Source organism: Lampris incognitus, chromosome 6 (assembly GCF_029633865.1).
Source record: "Lampris incognitus isolate fLamInc1 chromosome 6, fLamInc1.hap2, whole genome shotgun sequence".
Taxonomy (NCBI): domain Eukaryota; kingdom Metazoa; phylum Chordata; class Actinopteri; order Lampriformes; family Lampridae; genus Lampris; species Lampris incognitus.
Genome location: NC_079216.1, coordinates 972,651 through 995,799, shown reverse-complemented (window position 1 = coordinate 995,799; position 23,149 = coordinate 972,651). Strand labels below are relative to the sequence as shown.

The 23,149-nt window shown below is 44.6% G+C and overlaps 1 protein-coding gene across 4 annotated transcripts in view; it reads left to right on the top strand.

Annotated features, from left to right (window-relative positions):
* Positions 1–5,667: 5,667 nt before the first annotated feature.
* The window catches only part of pot1 (protection of telomeres 1 homolog), a 40,021-nt gene continuing 22,539 nt past the window's right edge, over positions 5,668–23,149 (top strand). Inside the window, exons 1-8 of one of the 4 annotated variants that reach the window (XM_056282120.1) lie at positions 5,668–5,916; positions 9,736–9,864; positions 11,486–11,558; positions 11,735–11,835; positions 14,634–14,741; positions 15,886–15,954; positions 22,439–22,565; positions 22,766–22,896. In XM_056282120.1, coding sequence (XP_056138095.1) covers positions 5,779–5,916; positions 9,736–9,864; positions 11,486–11,558; positions 11,735–11,835; positions 14,634–14,741; positions 15,886–15,954; positions 22,439–22,565; positions 22,766–22,896 — 876 coding nt within the window. In that variant the 5' untranslated portion in view covers positions 5,668–5,778. Of the gene's footprint in view, positions 5,917–7,279; positions 7,317–9,363; positions 9,406–9,735; positions 9,865–11,485; positions 11,559–11,734; positions 11,836–14,633; positions 14,742–15,885; positions 15,955–22,438; positions 22,566–22,765; positions 22,897–23,149 lie in introns of those variants that run through there. The other 3 variants (XM_056282122.1, XM_056282121.1, XM_056282123.1) reach the window with 3 other exon arrangements.

The following is a 23,149-nucleotide window of genomic DNA, read 5'->3' as shown; positions in this document are numbered from 1 at the left end:
GTCCCTACACTAACAGAACCAATGATGCAGCTGTCCCGGCAGTGTCCCTACACTAACAGAACCAATGCTGACGCTGTCCCGGCGGTGTCCCTACACTAACAGAACCAATGCTGCCGCTGTCCCGGCGGTGTCCCTACGCTAACAGAACCAATGCTGCCGCTGTTCTCTGCCAGAACCAATGCTGCCGCTGTTCCGGCAGTGTCCCTACGCTAACAGAACCAATGCTGCCGCTGTTCCGGCAGGGTCCCTACACTAACAGAACCAATGCTGCCGCTGTCCCGGCGGTGTCCCTACGCTAACAGAACCAATGCTGCCGCTGTTCCGGCGGTGTTCCTACGCTAACAGAACCAATGCTGCCGCTGTTCCGGCAGGGTCCCTACACTAACAGAACCAATACTGCCGCTGTCCCGGCAGGGTCCCTACACTAACAGAACCAATGCTGCCGCTGTCCTGGCGGTGTCCCTACACTAACAGAACCAATGCTGCCGCTGTTCCGGCGGTGTCCCTACACTAACAGAACCAATGCTGCAGCTGTTCCGGCGGTGTCCCTACACTAACAGAACCAATGCTGCCGCTGTTCCGGCAGGGTCCCTACACTAACAGAACCAATGCTGCCGCTGTTCCGGCGGTGTCCCTACACTAACAGAACCAATGCTGCCGCTGTTCCGGCAGGGTCCCTACACTAACAGAACCAATGCTGCCGCTGTTCCGGCAGTGTCCCTACACTAACAGAACCAATGCTGCCGCTGTTCCGGCAGGGTCCCTACACTAACAGAACCAATGCTGCCGCTGTTCCGGCAGGGTCCCTACACTAACAGAACCAATGCTGCCGCTGTCCCGGCACTGTCCCTACACTAACAGAACCAATGCTGCCGCTGTCCCGGCAGGGTCCCTACACTAACAGAACCAATGCTGCCGCTGTCCCGGCAGGGTCCCTACGCTAACAGAACCAATGCTGCCGCTGTTCCGGCGGTGTCCCTACACTAACAGAACCAATGCTGCAGCTGTTCCGGCGGTGTCCCTACACTAACAGAACCAATGCTGCCGCTGTTCCGGCAGGGTCCCTACACTAACAGAACCAATGCTGCCGCTGTTCCGGCGGTGTCCCTACGCTAACAGAACCAATGCTGCCGCTGTTCCGGCGGTGTTCCTACGCTAACAGAACCAATGCTGCCGCTGTTCCGGCAGTGTCCCTACACTAACAGAACCAATACTGCCGCTGTCCCGGCAGGGTCCCTACACTAACAGAACCAATGCTGCCGCTGTCCTGGCGGTGTCCCTACACTAACAGAACCAATGCTGCCGCTGTTCCGGCGGTGTCCCTACACTAACAGAACCAATGCTGCAGCTGTTCCGGCGGTGTCCCTACACTAACAGAACCAATGCTGCCGCTGTTCCGGCAGGGTCCCTACACTAACAGAACCAATGCTGCCGCTGTTCCGGCAGTGTCCCTACACTAACAGAACCAATACTGCCGCTGTCCCGGCAGGGTCCCTACACTAACAGAACCAATGCTGCCGCTGTCCTGGCGGTGTCCCTACACTAACAGAACCAATGCTGCCGCTGTTCCGGCGGTGTCCCTACACTAACAGAACCAATGCTGCAGCTGTTCCGGCGGTGTCCCTACACTAACAGAACCAATGCTGCCGCTGTTCCGGCAGGGTCCCTACACTAACAGAACCAATGCTGCCGCTGTTCCGGCGGTGTCCCTACACTAACAGAAACAATGCTGCCGCTGTCCCGGCACTGTCCCTACACTAACAGAACCAATGCTGCCGCTGTCCCGGCAGGGTCCCTACACTAACAGAACCAATGCTGCCGCTGTCCCGGCAGGGTCCCTACGCTAACAGAACCAATGCTGCCGCTGTCCCGGCAGGGTCCCTACACTAACAGAACCAATGTGCCGCTGTCCCGGCAGGGTCCCTACACTAACAGAACCAATGCTGCCGCTGTCCCGGCAGGGTCCCTACACTAACAGAACCAATGCTGCCGCTGTCCCGGCAGGGTCCCTACACTAACAGAACCAATGCTGCCGCTGTTCCGGCAGGGTCCCTACACTAACAGAACCAATGCTGCAGCTGATCACGGATATATACCAAGTCCAGTTGCACTTGATTCAACTCCTTTGCATAATCACAATAATAATAAACTTAAGGAATTCTATATAATTCATTTGATGATTACTTAAGCAAATTATTATATTCATAAATCAACATTTAGTCCTTCTGGACCTTTATTTATAGTATTTGAAAATGAAACCAAACAGTACATTAAAACCACTGTTAAATCTAAAAATGAGAAAGCTACAAAAACTATTTGTGTTGTGTGTTTAATGTTTTCACTTAAAAGAGCCCCCTGGCTCTCATGTTTTGTCTGTATTAATAACTTCTTTGTTTGCTTGTGAATGTTATCATCAATAGATATGTAAAAAAAAAAGATGACGAATTTTATTTCCGTATCCTATAAAAACTAGTTTGACTGAGAAGATATGAATTGTTTGTGTTTCTGTAAATAGACCTCCTGGCCCGCGCGCCATCCCGGCTGTCACAGCTAATGTGATAAATCGTTGTTTGCCAGCCGCCAACAAAGCCCAACCAGAAGAAGAACGAGCCGTCCATGGACAAGAGAAGGTGTTTGGACTTCATGGCCTTCGTGGCCTTCATGGCCGTGGTCATAAATTGCGCTGCTGGAATAAAGGGGATGTGGGAAAGAATCAAGATGGTGCCGGACGCTTTCAGGAGACGTGTGAGTGTTTTTGATCTATCTGGAGAGGATGCGGAGGTTACTCTGCCAGAGGGCTTTGCATCAACTCAGGCTGGGTTGAGGTTATAGAATGGGATCACTTTGGGCGTATGATGTAAATAAATTCTTACGTTTCAGTAGGTGGCGGTAATGCAATATTTCGCATGAAACCACTAGTAAATAATAATAATAATAATAATAATAATAAGGAAGAAGAGTAAGGCCGAAGAAACAGGAGCCGAAAAACGAACAAAGAAGAAGAAGAAAAAGAGGAAAGACGAGGAAGAAGAAAAGAAGCCTCTTCACTGAAGCATCAGCTTGAACTCTGAATATAAGCTATATTAAGCAGCTGGTTACAGAGGGACATTATTACTCTGTTTGGGAGGACTCTACTCACCAAGATGGAGGTCTCTCTAGATTTATTTATCCTGCTTACTCGTTGGCTATTTCATCAAGGAGGATTAAATCCATAAACCAAACTAATTTCAATTTCATTTGGAAAAACAAGTGTCATTATATCAGGAAAAGTGACCTGTTGAAAAGTTATGAAAACGGGGGGCTGAATACCATTGGGTTTGACATGATGAATGGTATGATCCATTGGGTTTGACATGATGAATGGTATGATCCATTGGTTTTGACATGATGAATGGTATGATCCATTGGGTTTGACATGATGAATGGTATGATCCATTGGGTTTGACATGATGAATGGTATGATCCATTGGTTTTGACATGATGAATGGTATGATCCATTGGTTTTGACATGATGAATGGTATGATCCATTGGTTTTGACATGATGAATGGTATGATCCATTGGTTTTGACATGATGATGGTATGATTCATTGGTTTTGACATGATGAATGGTATGATTCATTGGTTTTGACATGATGAATGGTATGATCCATTGGGTTTGACATGATGAATGGTATGATCAAACTGAAGCGGCTGAAAGCCTTTGTCATAGATGAGGCTGTGTTTTGGCATGCCATTCCTAATGCAGTCTTTAACAAGCTGCTGGGAGGGATTGCTTTTCTGTTGAGCTGTGATTTTGAAGATACCGCTACTTTTATCCACCTTTCATAAACCCGTTTTACAATATTGAAAACTGGTGTTTAAACACAACTTGTTAAAGATTGCATTAGGAATGGCATGCCAGAACACAGTCTCATCCATGACAAAGGCTTTTAGCCACTTCAGTTTGATCATACCATTCATCATGTCAAAATCAATGGTATTCAGCCCCCCGTTTTCATAACTTTTCAACAGGTCACTTTTCCTGATATAATGACACTTGTTTTTCCAAATGAAATTGAAATTAGTGTGGTTTATGGATTTAATAATCCTTGATGAAATAGCCAATGAGTAAGCAGGATAAATAAATCTAGAGAGATTCTCCATCTTGGTGAGTAGAGTCCTCCCAAACAGAGTAATGTCCCTCTGTAACCAGCTGCTTAATATAGCTTTACACGTTGTAATCTTAACATTCATCTCTTCTCTTGATTCAAGGTTTTTACTTAAGTTAATTCCTAAATATTTAACCTCAGTTTTAACAGGGACACCAAATAAAGAGCTAGAATGATGCTCATGTATCGCCACAAGTTCACATTTGCTTATATTCAGAGTTAAACCTGATGCTTTAGTGAAGAGCTCAACTGATTTAAGGGCCAAGGGGATCTGGGAGGCCTTTTTTAAGAAAAGTGTGGTGTCATCCGCAGTTGGCTTATCAATAACTTGTTGCCTCTAGGCCCTCAGTGTTGTCATTTTTAAATAGAATGGAGAGTAATTCTGCTACAATAATGAATAACAAGGGGGAGCTGCCACAGCCTTGTCTAATGCCTCTCTTAACACCAAATCTCGGGCAGGTACCCCCAGGTAAGGACACAACTTATCCATGCACGTGTAACGTGCATGGATAAGTAGAGATGTTGGCCGCTGTCTGACGGGTTTGACCCTTTAGTCGAGCGCTTAGCGAAGTCTCGCGTGGTGCGGGAGATATGGGTTCGCGTCCCGGCCGCGGCAGTTCCTGTGGTTGCCTCCCGAATTCGCTACAGTAATTTCATATTGTAGCGAATTCGGGGGTGGGGGGGAGCACCACCGCCGGGACGCGAACCCGTGTCTCTCACAACTGCCCCCCGAATTCGCGTATATTCTCTCTTTTGTTTGCACAGATTTTTACTAAAGCCGATAGAGTGCTCTCGAAACTTATGTTTCAGAAACTGCCATTTGCTACAGTTAGAGGAGAGTTGAACATCACTTTTAATTTCAGAATTAATTTTTCTAATATTGGCACAATATTCCTCATTTTTTAATAGATCATCATTAAACTTCCAATAGCCTTTGGAGTTTAGAGGCTTCACAGCTGGATTCAGAACTACCGAGACTAAACAACGGTCAGTTAAGGGGGCCTGCCTGAGCGATGGTAGAATTAAACGTAGCTCGAGGCAGTGATGAGAGCTACGAGCCAAAAATCTATTCTTGACTTTCTGCTTGCATTAGTAGGTTTAATCTAAGAGAACTGTTTTACGTTCGGATTTAAATTTCTCCGAATATAAAGCAAATGGTTGTCAATGTTAAATTGTAAAATATCTGGGTTATAGTGAAAATTAGCGTAATTGGATGGCCCCTCATCAGGCGTTCAATTAAAGTCGCCACCTACTAACACGTAGTCAGTACAGAAGGACGATTTCAATTCGACTATCAGCTCTGTGATTTCCGAAAGCAGCTTGCTGTTTTCTTTGTAATTATTATACCATATATATCGACTAAAATAAAAGATAAATGGACTATATCCACCACTCAAGAAGAGGAAGACGACGAAGAAAAAGCAGCAGCAGAAGAAACGAAGAAAAAGCAGCAGCAGAAGAAGAAGAGGATTAAGCCGACGAAGCAGAAGAAGAAAAAGAAAAGACGACGAAGAAGAAGCGGTATCGGTAGGTAGGTCTTTATTTCAAACATAGAAAACAAGCAAACGTTACATGTTTGAAAAGGAGCAGGAGGACAATTCTACTTATAATGTCCTGCCCCCTCTCTGATGCGCAATCCATACAATCTCGTTAATAAACTTTTTAACACGTCAGAGAAGACGAAGAAGAAAAAAGCCGACGAAGAAGAAGAAGGGGGGGGGTTCAAAACAGGCGAGGGAAAACAGACGCAGCGCTATTGCAGTTCAGTAAGTTTATTTGGTTTTATTTTAATCACATTAAGATATTTGACTTTCAGTCTACTGAAAGGAATTATACATATAAACAATCCGGCGAGTCAAGTGAATGCTTTGTGAGACAGTCCGGGCCGTTTCATGCCGGAAGCGGTCACCAGCTGCTCATGGCATGAAACGGGCCCGGACTGTCTCACAAAGCATTCACTTGACTCGCCGGATTGTTTATATGTATGTATGTGTGTGTATGTATGTATGTATGTATGTATGTATGTATGTATGTATGTATGTATGTATGTATGTATGTATGTATGTATGTATGTATGTATGTATGTATGTATGTATGTGTGTGTGTGTGTGTGTGTGTGTGTGTGTGTATATGTGTATGTATGTATGTGTGTGTATGTATGTATGTATGTATGTATGTATGTATGTATGTATGTGTGTGTGTGTGTGTGTGTATGTATGTATATGTGTATGTATGTATGTATGTATGTGTGTGTGTGTGTATGTATGTATATGTGTATGTATCTATGTGTGTGTGTGTGTGTATGTATGTATGTATGTATGTGTGTGTGTATGTATGTGTGTGTATGTATGTGTGTATGTATGTATGTATGTATGTATGTATGTATGTATGTAGTATGTGTGTGTGTGTGTGTGTGTGTGTATGTAAAAAGACGAAACAAGGCGCTTTATTACGGATGTTGGCTGATTGCCGTGTCGATGACTGACGTTGTCGTTATTAAACGAAGGCGCGAGTCCTCGCATCTGCCTCTGCGGTTGCGAGGTTGGAGCGTTTGCTGAAAAGCAGTTTGACAGACTGAGTTCGCTGGCTGACCCGATGCGCTGTTCTGTACAGTACAGAGAGGGAACCGCTGGATCGGTTCTCTTGTAGACCCCTTATCGCGTGGCGTAAAAGCTGCGTTGTAAACACGATGCGCGCGCAGGACGTGTGGTAAAACATGACCCAGAGACAACGTGCGTGTGAAACTCAAGGATGACGGTGTATGAAACTTAAAATCAAAGGGAGAAAGTGATGGACTGTGTGATAACCTGGCTGTCTGTCCAGGGTGTCTCCCCGCCTGCGCCCAGTGACTGCTGGGATAGGCTCCTGCACCCCCTCGACCCCGAGAGCAGGATAAGTGGTTTGGATAATGGATGGATGGATGGAAATCTAAGAATATGTCGAAGGTCTAAGCCAGGAAGACAGAAAGCATTACGAATGGAAACTTCTGCTAAGCACTGGAGAAAAACTCCCCGATCCGTCTATGCTTGCTGAAGCTCAGTGGACAAGTGATGTCACCAAGCTGCCAAGCATCTGCTGGAGGGATGTGACTGAATACTTCATAGACACACCAAGTGTATTTACGAAAGAATCAACGAAGGAGGAACCTCTATCTGCAGTCCCCTGGGTAAATATTTTCTAAAAATCCAGGCTCCGTAGTTATTTGTTTGTCAGAAACACAGCCACCCCAGCCAGATGATAGCAACACGACAGCCCCAGCAGGGCTTATTCCTATCAAATACTCGGAGATATTGTTGTGCTTATAATTCCACCAAGTCTGTGCCCAGCAGTCAGACTTCTTGGTCACTCAATGAAGACTTCTGTACAGTCATTAATGCAAACAGTCTCTGTATTTTCTTTTAAATGCACTAGGTAAATTCAGGCAAATTTCAGCCCTACTAGGCCAGACACTGAGGTCCTGTTGGGCCGAGGCTGTTCTGGTAACCAGGAATGATACATTTTGGACACCGTAGTCGTTGTCACATCATAGTGATAGGCACTGTCCTTGTTTAGTAAGCCAAGTCTCAGTTTCATGAAAACTATGAGCACTTGGTCCTCAACTGATGATCTATTGAGGCACTTCTTTATACCTGTTGCCACCCAAAGAATCAGTGACAGCTTGGTATTCCAGTGAAGGATTTCACTGCATTTGATTGCTTGACAAATTGGAGCCCAAACATCTTGTCCTTCAGTTTGGCATTCTCCTCCCTCGGTTTATACATTTCCCTATTTCTCTCCGTCAGTTCTGCAACACGTTGAGATATCTTGTTCTTCAAATGTGTCATTTCCTCACTTAAGTCCCCAGCACACTGTATACCAATACCCCTGCACGGCATGTCCTCTTCAGTCACCTCAGAAAATGTGACATCACTGAAGGGACTGTCAGCTTCATTGTCATTTTAGTTTGAAGCTTGCAAAGACTTCTCTCTCTTTGCTTTATGACTTGGTATCGTGCCTGCCTTTTTATCTTCCTCTCAACTGTAGCTGTGTTTGCGCAGGTGTGTATTTAAACACACCTGGGATCCAGTCTGGGTGCTCTGGATCATCCGATCTCCCCTGAAAAATGAAGAACACTTTTAAATCAAGCTGAACAGAGATGTTGTTTATTTCTACCTTCATCATGTGTCTCCAGGAAAAGGTGAATTGTGTGAACGGTTATGAGATCGAGGCTGGAGTCAAATCATGACCTCATACATCAGGGCAGAAGAGAGCTGATGGCATCGTTGTCAGACTTGAGGAAGGCTCGGCATTAACAACGCACACTGTGGCTCAGCAGTTGCTCTACTAGGCCAGTAGCACATGTAGAGCTGTTCCTCCTTACGTATGTTCAATTGCAATACTTCTTTGTGTAAGAAACGGACACACACCAGATATGTAATGTTCCCTGGAAAGCTTCACGTTTGACGTTCGCTCTTCTGACCACGTCTTCCAGTCCTCCCGACGGATCGCATGAATCCACGCCTGTCTTCTTCGCTTTTCGATTGGCGGTTTCCCTTTTCGGCATGCCGTAATGCAGACGCTGGTTTTTACCATCTGTACGATTTGTGCAACCAACAGCGCAACAACTGCGAGGCATTTCGTTTCGTTTTAAACCCATTTCTCCATGATGATGTCTTCCAAATGAACGTAGTGATGTTTACAAACACGAGACTCATGGCCCCATAATCTGCGCACGCACATTTGGCGCATGTGAATAAGGGAACACGTCTATATGGCCTGAATTCCCATCAGCAGGTACAGGCTTTTGAATACTGACAAGGTAAAAAGACTTCTGCTCGGTCCACATTACTGTTATCCTGCTAACCTACAGTCCTTGCAAAATCTCTTGTTGATTTGTTTGGCTGAACTTGAACTTTGTGATTTTGGGCTATACAAATAAACTTGACTGAACTGGTCAAGCTGTGTCAGTCAGGTCAGGATCATGTCTCGTAGCTAGATTCCCACCATGGATTGTACCGAGTGATGGCGGACCCAGAAGGTCCTAGGATGAACTGGAACGGTGAGGAAACGCCTTATTGGTGTCTCTCTTTATCTGCGTAGTTCCCTTCTGTGTCAGTCTGCCTGCATGACTAGTATATTCACTTCCTGTCTTAGTTTCTCTGTGATGCACAACAGCAGCTGCTGTGTAAACAGAAAGTGAGGGTTTCCTGGCCTGGGCACCGATGAGTTAGTCATCCTGTCTGGCTGCTGTGGGAGAAGATATCTTTGATAAGATAGTGAGATAGCTTTTTTCTCTTCTGGATCAGAATGCTGATGTAGTGCCTATGTCACCATTCTTGTTTCTCCAGGGTCTTCATGTCATGCCTGTTCATCTGGTTCTTGTTTCTCCAGGGTCTTCATGTCATGCCTGTTCAGCTGGATCTTGTTTCTCCAGGGTCTTCATGTCGTGCCTGTTCAGCTGGTTTTTGTTTCTCCAGGGTCTTCATGTCATGCCTGTTCATCTGGTTCTTGTTTCTCCAGGGTCTTCATGTCATGCCTGTTCATCTGGTTCTTGTTTCTCCAGGGTCTTCATGTCATGCCTGTTCATCTGGTTCTTGTTTCTCCAGGGTCTTCATGTCATGCCTGTTCAGCTGGTTTTTGGCGGGACCAGTGGCACGCAGGTACCAGCACACCTGACGAGGCTTCCCATCCCTCTCATCAGCACCTCCACAGACTGCTCTGACAAAACGGTGAAGGTGAGTTTAAAGATAGCCAGCATCGGGGTGTCCGGGTAGCGTAGCGGTCTATTCCATTGCCTACTAACACAGGGGATTGCCGGTTTGAATCCCCGTGTTACTTCCGGCTTGGTCAGGCGTCCCTGCAGACACAATTGGCCGTGTCTGCAGATGGGAAGCCGGATGTGGGTATGTGTCCTGATTGCTGCACTAGCGCCTCCTCTGGTCAGTTGGGGCACCTGTTTGGGGGGAGGGGGAACTGGGGGTATAATGCTATTCTCCCCAGTTCCCCCTCCCATGCGCTACGTCCCCCTGGTGAAACTCCTCACTGTCAGGTGAAAAGAAGCGGCTGGCGGGGAGGAGGCATGCGGTAGTCTGCAGCCCTCCCCGGATCAGCAGAGGGGGTGGAGCAGAGACCGGGACGGCTCGGAAGAGTGGGGTAATTGGCCAAGTACAATTGACCTTTCACAAAGTCCCGCCCCCCTTAGTTACTGTTGCTATGCCTGTCAAGCATTTCAGAACTATCCAGGAAGTAGCCGGAAAACACCAAAACATGAAGGAAGAAATCAGCGCATTGCGTGGGTAAAAGTAACAGTAATAACACGTTAGCTGTATTAGCTATCAATAATAGCTAGTAGCAAGCTTAGCTTGGAGCAGACAGGTAGTTTTGTTGGTTTGGATGGATTAAGCTGGCAATGGGGTGGGTCTGCTATACTGCCAAATCTATTGCTGACATTGCGCTTCTTGCGTTCTGGGTTTCGAGAAGGGAAAGAGAATTACACCCCTTCCAAACTTTTCAGATATCTAGTATCCGATTTGCAGATCCCATAGGCACACCGGTTCAGTATTTTGTTGTGTTTTTGAAAGCTTGACGGACCGTTGCTAAGGTAGGATTGGACAAGCACCGTTCTGGGGCGGTACTTTGCCAAAGGTCAATTGGGGAGAAAAAGGGGAAGGGGGAAAGATAGCCAGCATCAATCTCATCCAAGGCTTCTCTCCTGGAGGGTCTCATGTATAAACTCCTACACACAGTCACTTTCCAGCTTTTACAGGTTTCTTAATAAGACACAGACGCAAAGTGTCTCCTGCTGCTCTGCTAGAGTTGTGCTGGAAATACAGGAGGGACACTCCTCCTACTTTCATCCTCACTCACTCCATCCTCATGGAGAAAAGAGAAACTACACACACGCTCTTGGTAAACGTTTTGTCAGTACCAGACACCATCTACCTACCTAGTCTTCCACACACACACACACACACACACACACACACAGAGTTCTGCTCAGTGCGTGCTGTTCTGTTTGCCTTCAGCTTCTAAAAGACATCCATGCTGTCCTGCTGCTCATCAGTACATGTTCACTAAACCTTCCTGATTCATCGTCACAACATGTTTCTCTCCTCATTCACTGTAGAATATGATTGTTGTTGTTATTATTATTGTTATTCATATTATACTTTCAGGCATTTCAGTTCACACTAATCTGTTCAGCGTCTTGTCATCAGGTTCCTGTCTGTTTGCGTGTCTGTTTTGTCCATTGAACTTAGTCCTGTTTCCTTGCCTCGCATCACACTGAGCAGGCTCTCTGACAGGACTGTCAGCTGGGTTAAGTGTCGCCTCTGTGTCTTCCTGTCATTTTCTCAGGGGAAAGTCACCCATAAAGGACCGCTGGTTTTCTTAGGGGACGATGAATATCTCCTGAAAGCTGTGATTGAAGGTACTGTGTCGGCGTGGCCGTGACAGGCAGACATGTGCAGAGAGGGTTTATTTCAGCCATGAGGGTACAGCTCAGTTGACTTGCTAGTGTTTTAACACGCCAGCTGCTTTCTACCGCCTTTCTGGTGAGCATGCTTACATTGTGGATTCATGACGGTTTTCTGTCTTGTAATTCAGAAGAGAGTCCCCAGCAGAAGTCTTCATCAGAGCAGCGGTCCATCAACGTCATCCTGTTCGGAGAGATCGCCAAGGACTTCTCTGAAACCGTCAGGCAAGGAGTAGGTTCTCAGTAATCTCAGACTTCAGTTTCAGTTCAGCAATGTTTGTCTTCATTATTCTTTGTGAATTTTTATGATTTCTTGCTCCCTCAGATAAAAGTAAGAATTTTTATTATTACGGCTTTTCCAATTCAAGAAATCGGCACAAAAGCCGATTGAGGCTTATTTTAATTTATTGGTATTGGCGATATTAATCCAGATCAAATTCACATCTGTTATTTATTTGGGGGGGAGTTCCCCCCCTTTTCTCCCCAATTGTATCTGGCCAATTACCCCACTCTTCCAAACTGTCCCGGTTGGTGCTCCACCCCCTCTGCTGATCCGGGGAGGGCTGCAGACTGCAGACAGATGGACCACAGGCCTCCTCCCATACATGTGGAGTCACCAGCCGCTTCTTTTCATCTGACAGTGAGGAGTTTCACCAGGGGGACGTAGTGCATGAGAGGATCACGCTATTCCCCCGAGTTCCTCCTCCTCCCTGAACAGATGCCCCGACCGACCAGAGGAGGTGCTAGTGCAGCGACCAGGACACATACCCACATCCAGCTTCCCACCCACAGACACAGCCAGTTGTGTCTGTAGGGACACTCGACCAAGCCGGAAGTAACACAGGGATTCGAACCGGCGATCCCCATGTTGGTAGGCAACGGAACAGACCACAACGCTACCCGGACTCCCGAGCTATGTTTTCTTAACTTTGTTTTATGAATGAAAGTCGATCAGCGGAGCAGTCATTCACCTTCATTTATTTTATGTCATGAAAACCGCGGTGGTTAAACACACATGAAGTCTTTTAATAAGGGCTTCGGAGTTATGATAGCCTGGCCTCTCATTTCATATTGGACTTAGTCACTTGCATGTGAGGGTCTGCCTAGGAGGCAGCACATCCACAACCTGACAGGCAGAACTTTCTTATTAGGTCGGTTTTTTTTGCTCGAGTACTGCATATTAACAACAAATTTTTCCGTATTTCCCGTTCAGTCAACTTCAGCGCTACATAAAACTTATGATGGCAGGAAACACTAGTTTTTCTGTCCATATGAGTGTGTATTCCCCTGCTCACAGTAGGTGAAAAAAGGGTTTGTTGCCAAGTCCGAGCACCAGAAAAGGGGAGATACGTATGCCTGGAAGAGATTTGAACTCTGAGTGCATGCCTATAGTTAATTTTTATGATTTGTCTGATTGGCTAGAATAATTTTCCTCAAGAGTAGTCACAAAACGTGGAACTTGGTAGGTTTCATTTTCTATCCAGCATTGAGTTTTAGCCTAAATGACTAATGAGCCCAATGTGTCAAGTCAATTTTATTTGGATAGCCCATTATTACACAAGTACAAATGTGCCTCAGGGGGCTTTACAGCAACACAACATCCTGTTCTTAGACCCTCTCATCGGATAAGGAACAACTCCCTAAAAAGAAAAAACCCCTTTAACAGGGAGAAAAAATAGGAAGAAACCTCAGGGAGAGCAACAGATCTCTCTCCCAAGATGGACAACGTGCAATGGATGTGTATAGAATAAAGCAATGTACGGAATACAACGTTGAATTCATCTCAGGTTTATCTGAATTTAAAAGCAGGAAATTTAGTGACATCCTGTTTTTCACAGCAGCCAAGTAGGCCTCTAAATTAGTCATTTGAGTATGATCATCAGCCTTATAGGCACACACAGTTGGTTTATACCTGTCTGTTTTTCACATGGCTTGGGGGCCTTCACGTTCACTGAATGTAGTGGTGGAATGTAACGTGCAGTGCATCTTAGGACGCTTTGTTTATTTGTTTATTTATTTATTCTTTTGACTTACGTGAATTTTTATCCTTCGCCTGGTCCTTGTGTGAGTCTGCATGCATGGCCACACGAGGGTGCCAGTGTGCATCTCTTGCCCATATATTGTTATATGTATTGTCAAGTCAAACTTTATTTTTTAGCACATTTCATTCACAGGGCAACACAACGTGCTTTACATAAAATGAAAATACAATTGCAACTTAATCATAAAAGTGCTAATACAGAAAATAAATATGCATATCAGCAGGTGTTAGTGCAGAATATACAAATATAAAAAAATACAAAACAGACACACACGCCAAAAGCTTAGCTGTCGGCTGTTTTAAAATGTAAGGTTTTTAAATGTGTCCAGTGTGGGGGCCTCTCTCAGGTCCTCAGGCATGGCATTCCATCTACTTGGGTATACTGCTGATTGCCGCTTGTCTGTGAGTTTGTATGGTGTGGATAGATTGTGGAATTGAATTGCCGTTTTGGGATAAATAAAGTTGTCTGAATCTGAATCATACAGCTGACTAACATCCACATTGCACTGGAAATTTATTCCATGACTGCATATAATTTGGCCACGAAGTGGAATATAGAGAAAGAAAAGTAGAGGGCGGCCAAGAACTGAGCCCTGAGGTACAACATATTTAATGTCAAGAGAATTTCGATGTAATATTTTTATAGCAAACACAATGTGTTCTTCCAGATAAGTAGGACTTAAGCCAAGAGAGAACTAAACCAGAGACAACAAAGTTACAATTTATTCTGTCTAATAGTATACAGTGATCAGTGGTGTCAAAGGCTGTGACTTGGATGTCATCCTTGACAATTTGACTATTTCACACATGTGTATTGCGATGTCGATTCTAAAACAAGATGTTGCTCAGGTCTAGTATCTGTTGTGTCCAGAACCTGGTAGGTTTTTTCTCTGTAGCTGTTAGCAGAGGAACTCTTAACTAGCTCTACTCCACAACCCAAGTTTAAACTGTTTCTATGTACACCCCTCTTTTTTCTCTCTCTCTGTCAGGATGTGTTGGAGGTCGCAGGCTTCACTGTGGGAAACTCTCCTACCTTCCAGAAAGACAAACTCCATCCCTGTAATCTGCATCTGTCTGGAGAGCAGGCCTGTATCTATGTGAGTGTCTGCTAAATGACCTCGTAATGAATGTTCTTAACAGAAATGTGTCTCGCATACATTCTACTTCTGGTTTACCTGGTGCTTCTGACCAGAATCAATATAATATAATCACAGCACACTAAACACAGAAGTACATGTCCTCCTTTCCCAAACTGGCAGTGATGGCTGTTGGTTGTTGGATTGTTTCTGCTGTTGGGTTAAACTTTCCCACTGGCCACTTCCAAGCAGGCCCTGTGTGGGAGTTTTAACACAAGCTAAACAACAGACCTTGGGGGTCGTCCCGGGTCGTCCTCTGTGTGGAGTTCGCATGTTCTCCCCGTGTCTGCGCGGGTTTCCTCCGGGGGCTCCGGTTTCCTCCCACAGTCCCAAGACATGTAGGTCAGGTGAATCAGCCGTACTAAATTGTCCCTAGGTGTGAATGTGTGTGTGAGAGTCAGCCCTGTGATGGCCTGGTGGCCTGTCCAGGGTGTGTCCCCGCCTACCGCCCAATGACTGCTGGGATAGGCTTCAGCATCCCCGCGACCCTGAGAGCAGGATAAGCGGTTTGGAAAATGGATGGATAAACAGGGTGGGCAATATTTGGAGACTGTCAAACTATTATTTGGAGACTATTCTTTGGATGAAACATTGTTCCTTCTCTGAAATAATGCCTTTGTTTAAGCTAATTTTGCTTCTTGGTGGACTTACAAACATGACAGCATGTCTCACTTCTCAGCCAACTATTCTGCCTCAGTCTGGAAAGAACTGAAAAAGTTCACCAATTACAAACCCAAACTTTCTGCCCCACTGAATGGCTCCAGACTTGCTAATGAGCTGAATGAGTGCTACTGTCATTTCTAAAGACAAAGGGACAGTTTGGACTGTATCCCAACCCCCCAGCCATCAGCCCCTGTACTCCAGCAGCTCCATCCAACCCCCACCTTCAAGGGCCCCATTGCCATTCATTACCAATGACTCCCCCAACTCCCAGCCTGAGGACACTTCTCCACAATCTCATCATTCTATCCATTCTATTCTAATCATTTTATTTATTTAAGACTGTACTTTTCGTGTGTTCTTAATCACATCAATAATGCCAAGTAAAGTTCCTAGTGCATGTACTGCAAATGGCAATAAAAGTAATTCTGATTCTGTCTTTCAGGTGTTGAGCTCTGCGTTCTCTGCTGTGTCTCTACCAGCCAACAAGAGGAGCTCATCAGCTGCTGCTAAGGTCAGACTCTGAAAGGCTCCTAGAATCTGTCAGGGGCCATCTTGTACCTGTCACAATGCTGCATATCAACCATCTGTCCCAACCTGACCTGCACTGGGTCATGTTTTTCTGGACTTCTGTGCCATTCAGTTCCCCTTCATGGTGTAGTGGAACATCTGCTTGTGTGGAGGAGTGTGTTTACACTGCCTCTTTTTCTATGGGGTTGTATTTGTGTAGGAGTAGGAGCAAAGTTATGACAGCCATACAGAAGAAACAAGAATGCCACTTTATTTTGTCATTGTATTATTACAACGACTTGTATTCTTACAATGAATGTGTTCTCTGCATTTAACCATCCTATTGTATAGGAGCAGTGGGCAGCTGCAGTGCCTGGGGACCAACTCCAGTTCTTCTTTCCATTGTCTTGCTCAGGGTCACTGGCAGGAGTATTAACCCTAACATGCATGTCTTTTTGATACAGATGGATTTTGTGGCTGACTGAAGACATACTCATGAAATTATTATGAACCCAAACGCTTCACCACGTCCTGTTCAGTGGAACAGAACCTCAATATCAGTTAGTCATTCATTTTGTGTGTGTAGTGGTGGAGAAATGACTGTCAACCACCAGCAAAGTGTTTTTGGATTCTTGTTCTAGATTTCTAGATTCTTGCTCTGTCTTATCTATGAGACAAGCTTGAGATGTAAAAACTCAGTGTTTAATAACAAGATCATTTCATGAATAGGTCCATTGCTCCTGTGAAGTATATTTCCCTCTTATAGACTTCTTATGGAAGTAGTAGGTGAAATAGATCACTATTTTCATTTGGCCAAGAGAGACAAGCCTACTATATACAGACAAGAGAGACAAGCCTACTATATACAGACAAGCCTACTATATACAGACAAGAGAGACAAGCCTACTATATACAGACAAGCCTACTATAAACAGACAAGAGAGACAAGCCTACTATATAGACAAGAGAGACAAGCCTACTATATACAGACAAGAGAGACAAGCCTACTATGTACAGACAAGCCCACTATAAACAGACAAGAGATACAAGCCTACTAAAAACAGACAAGCCTACTATAAACAGACAAGAGAGGCAAGCCTACTAAAAACAGACAAGCCTACTATAAACAGACAAGCCAACTATATACAGACAAGCCTACTTTAAACAGACAAAAGAGACAAGCCTACTATATACACACAAGAGAGACAAGCCTACTATATACAGAAAAGAGAAACAAGCCTACTATATACAGACAAGAAAGACAAGCCTACTATATACAGACAAGCCTACTATAAACAGACAAGAGAGACAAACCTACTATTTACAGACAAGTCTACTATAAACAGACAAGATAGATAAGCCTACTCTATACAGACAAGCCTACTTTAAACAGACAAGCGAGACAAGCCTACTATATACAGGCAAGAGAGTCAAGTCTACTATATACAGACAAGAGAGACAAGCCTACTATATAGACAAGGCTACTATATACAGACAAGAGAGACAAGCCTGCTATATACAGACAAGGCTACTATAAACAGACAAGAGAGACAAGCCTACTATATACAGACAAGCCTACTATAAACAGACAAGAGAGACAAGCCTACTATGTACAGACAAGCCTACTATATACAGACAAGCCTACTATAAACAGACAAAAGAGACAGCCCTACTATATACAGACAAGCCTACTTTAAATAGACAAGCCTACTATATACAGACAAGCCTACTAGTATATACAGAGAAGCCTACTTTAAACAGACAAGAGAGACAAGCCTACTATATACAGGCTTCATTCTGACAGAACTGCTGAACCGAACTTTCGAATTGCATGCACAAAGGTGATTGACAGCCTGGAGGTCCAGTCCTTATTTTTTGAGCTACTCTGATTGTTTAGAAGGTTAAAGCTCGCTGTGAGGGCGTCCAGGTAGCATAGCGGTCTATTCCGTTGCCTACCAACACGGGGATTGCCGGTCCGAGTGCCTGTGTTACCGCCGGCTTGGTCGGGTGTCCCCACAGACACAATTGGCTGTGTCTGTGCGTGGGAAGCCGGATGTGGGTATGTGTCCTGGTCGCTGCACTAGTGCCTCCTCTGGTCGGTCAGGGTGCCTGTTCGGGGGGGAGGGGGAACTGGGGGGAATAGTGTGATCCTCCCACGTGCTATGTCCCCCTGGTGAAACAAACTCCTTACTGTCAGGTGAAAAGAGGCGGCTGGCGACTCAATATGTATTGGAGGAGACATGTGGTAGGTAGTCTGCAGCCCTCCCCAGATCAGCAGAGGGGGTAGAGCAGTGACCGGGGCGGCTCGGAGGACTGGGGTAATTTGCCGGATACAATTGGGGAGAAAAAGGAGGGAAAAAAAAAAGCTCGCTGTGAAACTTCAGAATGGAGTACCTTCGTAGTGGTCTATGAAACTAACAGTACACAAGGTCAGTGTGTTCATGTTAAGATATGTGTTGGAGCAAAATTCAAACACTTAAAAAAAATTTTTTTTTTACATGAAGTACCTTTACCAAACCGTGCTGTTTTCACTAGTTATATTTACTAGCTATATTAGGATACTTACTCATTACATAATGATGCTGATAAGTCACATGAACAATTCCTGCTGTTATTTGCTATTTAAATTCAGTAATATTCCACATAGCACTTTTAAATGGATCTTTATATTATGCAAATTTAATTAGATAGGCAAAGGGAAAACAAGAGCCTTTTTTTTCACAGCGCATAATATTTGAGGCAGTGGAAAGAAGAACTGGAGTTGGTCCCTGGGTGCTGCAGCTGCTCACTGCTCCTATACAATAGCTTGGGTTACATGCATACAACACCGTCGTTGTAACAATAAATCAAATCAAATCAATTTTATTTGTATAGCCCAATATCACAAATTACAAATTTGCCTCAGTGGGCTTAACAGCAACACAACATCCTGTCCTTAGACCCTCTCATTGGATAAGGAACAACTCCCTAAAAAAACCCTTTAACAGGGAGAAACAATAGGAAGAAACCTCAGGGAGAGCAACAGAGGAGGATCTCTCTCCCAAGACGGACAGCGTGCAATGGATGTTGTGTTCACGCAATTTACATAATACAACATTGAAAGAGGATAACAGAATTATAATGGGACATAAAATTTATGAAGAACATGATGCACAGGATGCCAAGCAGTGTCCACATGCCAATACAATTCCTTGTAAGTATACAATGAAGAAAATAAAATGGCTTTCTCTCTCTCTTTTATGGCCACTGGACACTCCTGTACCTCACCTGTATTCAGTTGCTCAATGTAACACCATGACCTTTTTTAATGCCAAAATTGGAAATATTCACCAGCAGTTGACCTCTTCGAACAATATTACATACAGTTCACATTTTTCGCCCTTCTATATTCCCTTCTTTTCTTAACTATCTAGTTCAAAACCCCCAACTGTTGCTGAAATATCTGGTCTCATTTATAAATCCAAGTCATCTACCTGCCAGTTAGACCCCCTTCCTACTCATTTAGAAAAGTGTCTACTTCTCTGTCCTCTTTAATAACTGATATCATACATTGCTCCCTTACATCTAGTCTTGTTCCCTCATCTCTCAAAACAGCTTCAATAACTCAAATGCTCAAGAAACCTGGTGTAAACCCCAACAATTTGAATAATTTTCACCCAATTTCAAATTTACCATTTTGCTGTAAAATACTTGAAAGAACAGTTGCAGCTAAGGTACACGCTCAGGTACTGACAACAGTCTGTTTGAACAATTTCGGTTTTATTTTTGTTCCTTTCACAGTACGGAGACAGCCTTGGTGAAAATCACCAATGATCTGTTGATGGCCGCTGACTCTGGGCTCTTAACCATACTCTTCCTTCTTGAGCTGAGTGCAGCCTTTGATACCATCTGACATAACATCCTCCAAGAGAGATTAGCTTCCATTGGAATCATTGGCACTTCTCTTGCCTGGTGTGGCTCATATCTCTGGCAGCACTCAGTTTGTCCAAATTACAAATTCAAGATCACAGTTCTTTCCTGTTACTACAGGTGTTTCCCAGGGCTCTGTTTTGGGCCCACCCCTGTTTATTATTTACCTTTTACCACTTGGCCGCATTTTTTGAAAATTTGGCATTCAATTTCACTGCTACATGGATTACACCCAGGTCTGTCTATCCACCAAGCCTACCTCCACTCTTCTGCCTACTTCCTTTTCCGGCTGTTTACTGGAAATTAAATCCTGGTTCTCAAAAAACTTTCTAAAACTTAATAGTGATAAAACTTGGGTTCTCCTCATAGGTACTAAATCTACTTTGGCTAAACCTGATAGCTTTGTTTGACTGACAATTCCATCGTTCCTTCTTTCCCTCTGGTTAAGAGTCTGGGTGTTATCTTGGACAGCACATAATCTTTTGAAGCACACATTAACAACGTTACTCGGTCTCCATACTTCCACCTACGTAATATTAATCATCTTCTCCCGTTGCTTACACCTAACAGCACCGCAATTCTCATTCACACTCTGATTACATCCTGTATTGACTTGCAATTCTATCATATCACTCCTGTCCTTCAGCAACTTCTTTGGCTCCCTGTTAAATACCGTACTGATTTCAAGATTCTGCTTCTCAACTTTAGGCTACGGTCACACGTGCGAAATTACTTTGGGGAATATTCACCTCCTGTTCACTTTCATTCTAAGCAAGCGAAGGGATGAATAAAACATTCGCTTCCAGTGGCGAAGGACATTTACATCTTTGCTTTGCATGGGGTTCAACTTTGGTGAACTTTGACCGTTGAATTCACAGCCTCAACCAATAGCATAAAAGTGTGTGTGGTTGACCCTACTTGGCTGTTTTTTTTTGTTGTTTTTTTTTTTTTTTTTTTTGCTTTTCCCCCCTCTTTTTCTCCCCAGTTGTACTTGGCCAATTACCCTATTTTCCGAGCCGTCCCGGTCTCTGCTCCACCATCCTCTGCTAATCCAGGGGGGGCTGCAGACTACCACATGTCTCCTCCCATACATGTGGAGTCACCAGCCACTTCTTTTCATCTGACAGTGAGGAATTTCACCAGGGGGACCTAGCGTGTGGGACGATCACGCTATCCCCCCCCCCCCCAAACAGGCGCCCCAACCAACCATGGGAGGCGCTAGTGCAGCAACCAGGACACATACCCACATCGGGCTTCTCACCCGCAGACACGGCCAGTTGTGTCTGTGGGGGGCGCCTGACCAAGCCGGAGGTAACACAGGGATTCAAACCAGCGATCCCCGTGTTGGTAGGCAACGGAACAGACCACAATGCTACCCGGACACCCGAGCTATGTTTTCTTAGTGAGTCAGGATGGAGAAGACTTTGATTGTTGCTGCATCTAACCAGCCGGTATTGTACGACATGCCCATGAAAACTACAAACTGCCCCACAGGAGAGTTGCTGCCTGGCTGGCGGTGAGTTGAGAGACAGGCACTGAATGTAGATAAACAGAGAATCAGTTAATATAAATAATATTTATATACATATAAAACCTGTACGCCACTGTTCTTCCTGTGTATTTGTCCATGAAACTATGATAACATGCACACGTGAGATGATTTAGTGAAAACATTTATTTATCTTTCTCTGGACTTCAGTGTACAATTTTCCCCTCGCAAAACCAACAACCGCTCATGTGTGACCGACACCACAATCACTGAAACCGACAAACCAGCAAAGTGATTTCTGCGAACGTCACATCCTGCGCTGCCCACTTTCAGCATGACAAAATACGAACTTTGCCTCGGCAGGCGAGGGTCATTCGCCTGCATTCGCGCATGTGTGACTGAAGCCTTAAGACCCTTCATAACCTCGCACCTTCCCGTCTTCCCGAAAACCTTCATAGCCACACACCCTCCTGTATTCTCAGATCCTCTTCTGCCATCCAACTCACTACACCGTCTGCCTGCTTGACTACCAGGGGGTCTAGAGCCTCCAGCCCCTCTGCCCCCAACCTCTGGAACTCTCTCCCACAAGACATTCACATTATTGACTCCCTTTCCTCCTTCAGATCCCATCTCAAAGCGCACCTTTTCACACTGGCACATTTGGTCTGGCTCTGACCTCAGTGGTTATACCCACATTGAGTTTTACACTGGTGATGATTTCATGCCTACTATCTGTTGTATTAACCTGTGTGTCATTGCTTTGTTTGAGTTTATGATGTTTGATACATTGATGCTTGTTTTTAACTGTGTTTTGTAAGGTGTCCTTGAGTGATTTGAAAGGTGCCCATGGATAAAATGATTTATTATTATTATTGTTATTATTATTATCAAATTATTATTATTATTATCTAAATTATTATTATCTCATTATTATTATTATCTCATTATTATCATTATTATTATCTAAATTATTATTATTATCATTATTATTATTGTTATCGAATTATTTGAGTTCACCTGTCTTATAAGATAAGGATGCGGTTGAGAGCCATATCAGCTGGACTTGCTGGTCTTTTGTGTTGGTCCTCAGGTCTTGAAGTCTTCCAAAGTCTCCAAGTACACGTACACTCGCCTCAGTGAGCTGAAGCCTGGGGCTGTGGTCAACGTCTATGGTGTGGTTGTCTTCTTCAAACAGCCCTTCATGAGCAAAGGCACCGGTGTGTTCTACACAGCTCAACTACAACACAAGACACACCCGACTACACCTATCCATTTAGGAGTAGTGTGTACTATATAGTCTGCCTAGATCAGTGCCTCTGTGAATGCAGGCTGTGCAGATAAACTTTACTTGATGCTACACTTCACTATTTAGCTGGGTGTGTTGGTTTTGTCACAGCTCTGCCCTCCTGTCCCCCAGACTACTGCTCCACACTGAAGATCACAGACCAGTCCAACCAGAAAGTGAGCTGTACAATCTTCTGTGAGAAGCCGGAGGACCACCCTAGGATTTTTAAAACTGGGGACATCGTACGCTTACATCGAGTCAAGGTACAGCAGTGGTCACCGTCCTCAGCTCAGGTTGTACATGGGGACTTCAGACATGTATCAGGTCTGACTCGCTGAATGTGGACTGCTGGAATGAGGGTCTCATTGGTGTCAGCTGTTTCACTGGTGTTTTCCTTACCTACAGTCTCTATGGGTTGTCGTTTTTAAATCTTTTCTATGAGCAGCAACAACCAGCAGTGCTCCAGCTAGCAAGCTGTGTTGTCATTTTGGAAAACTTTAGCAAGGATTTGGATTG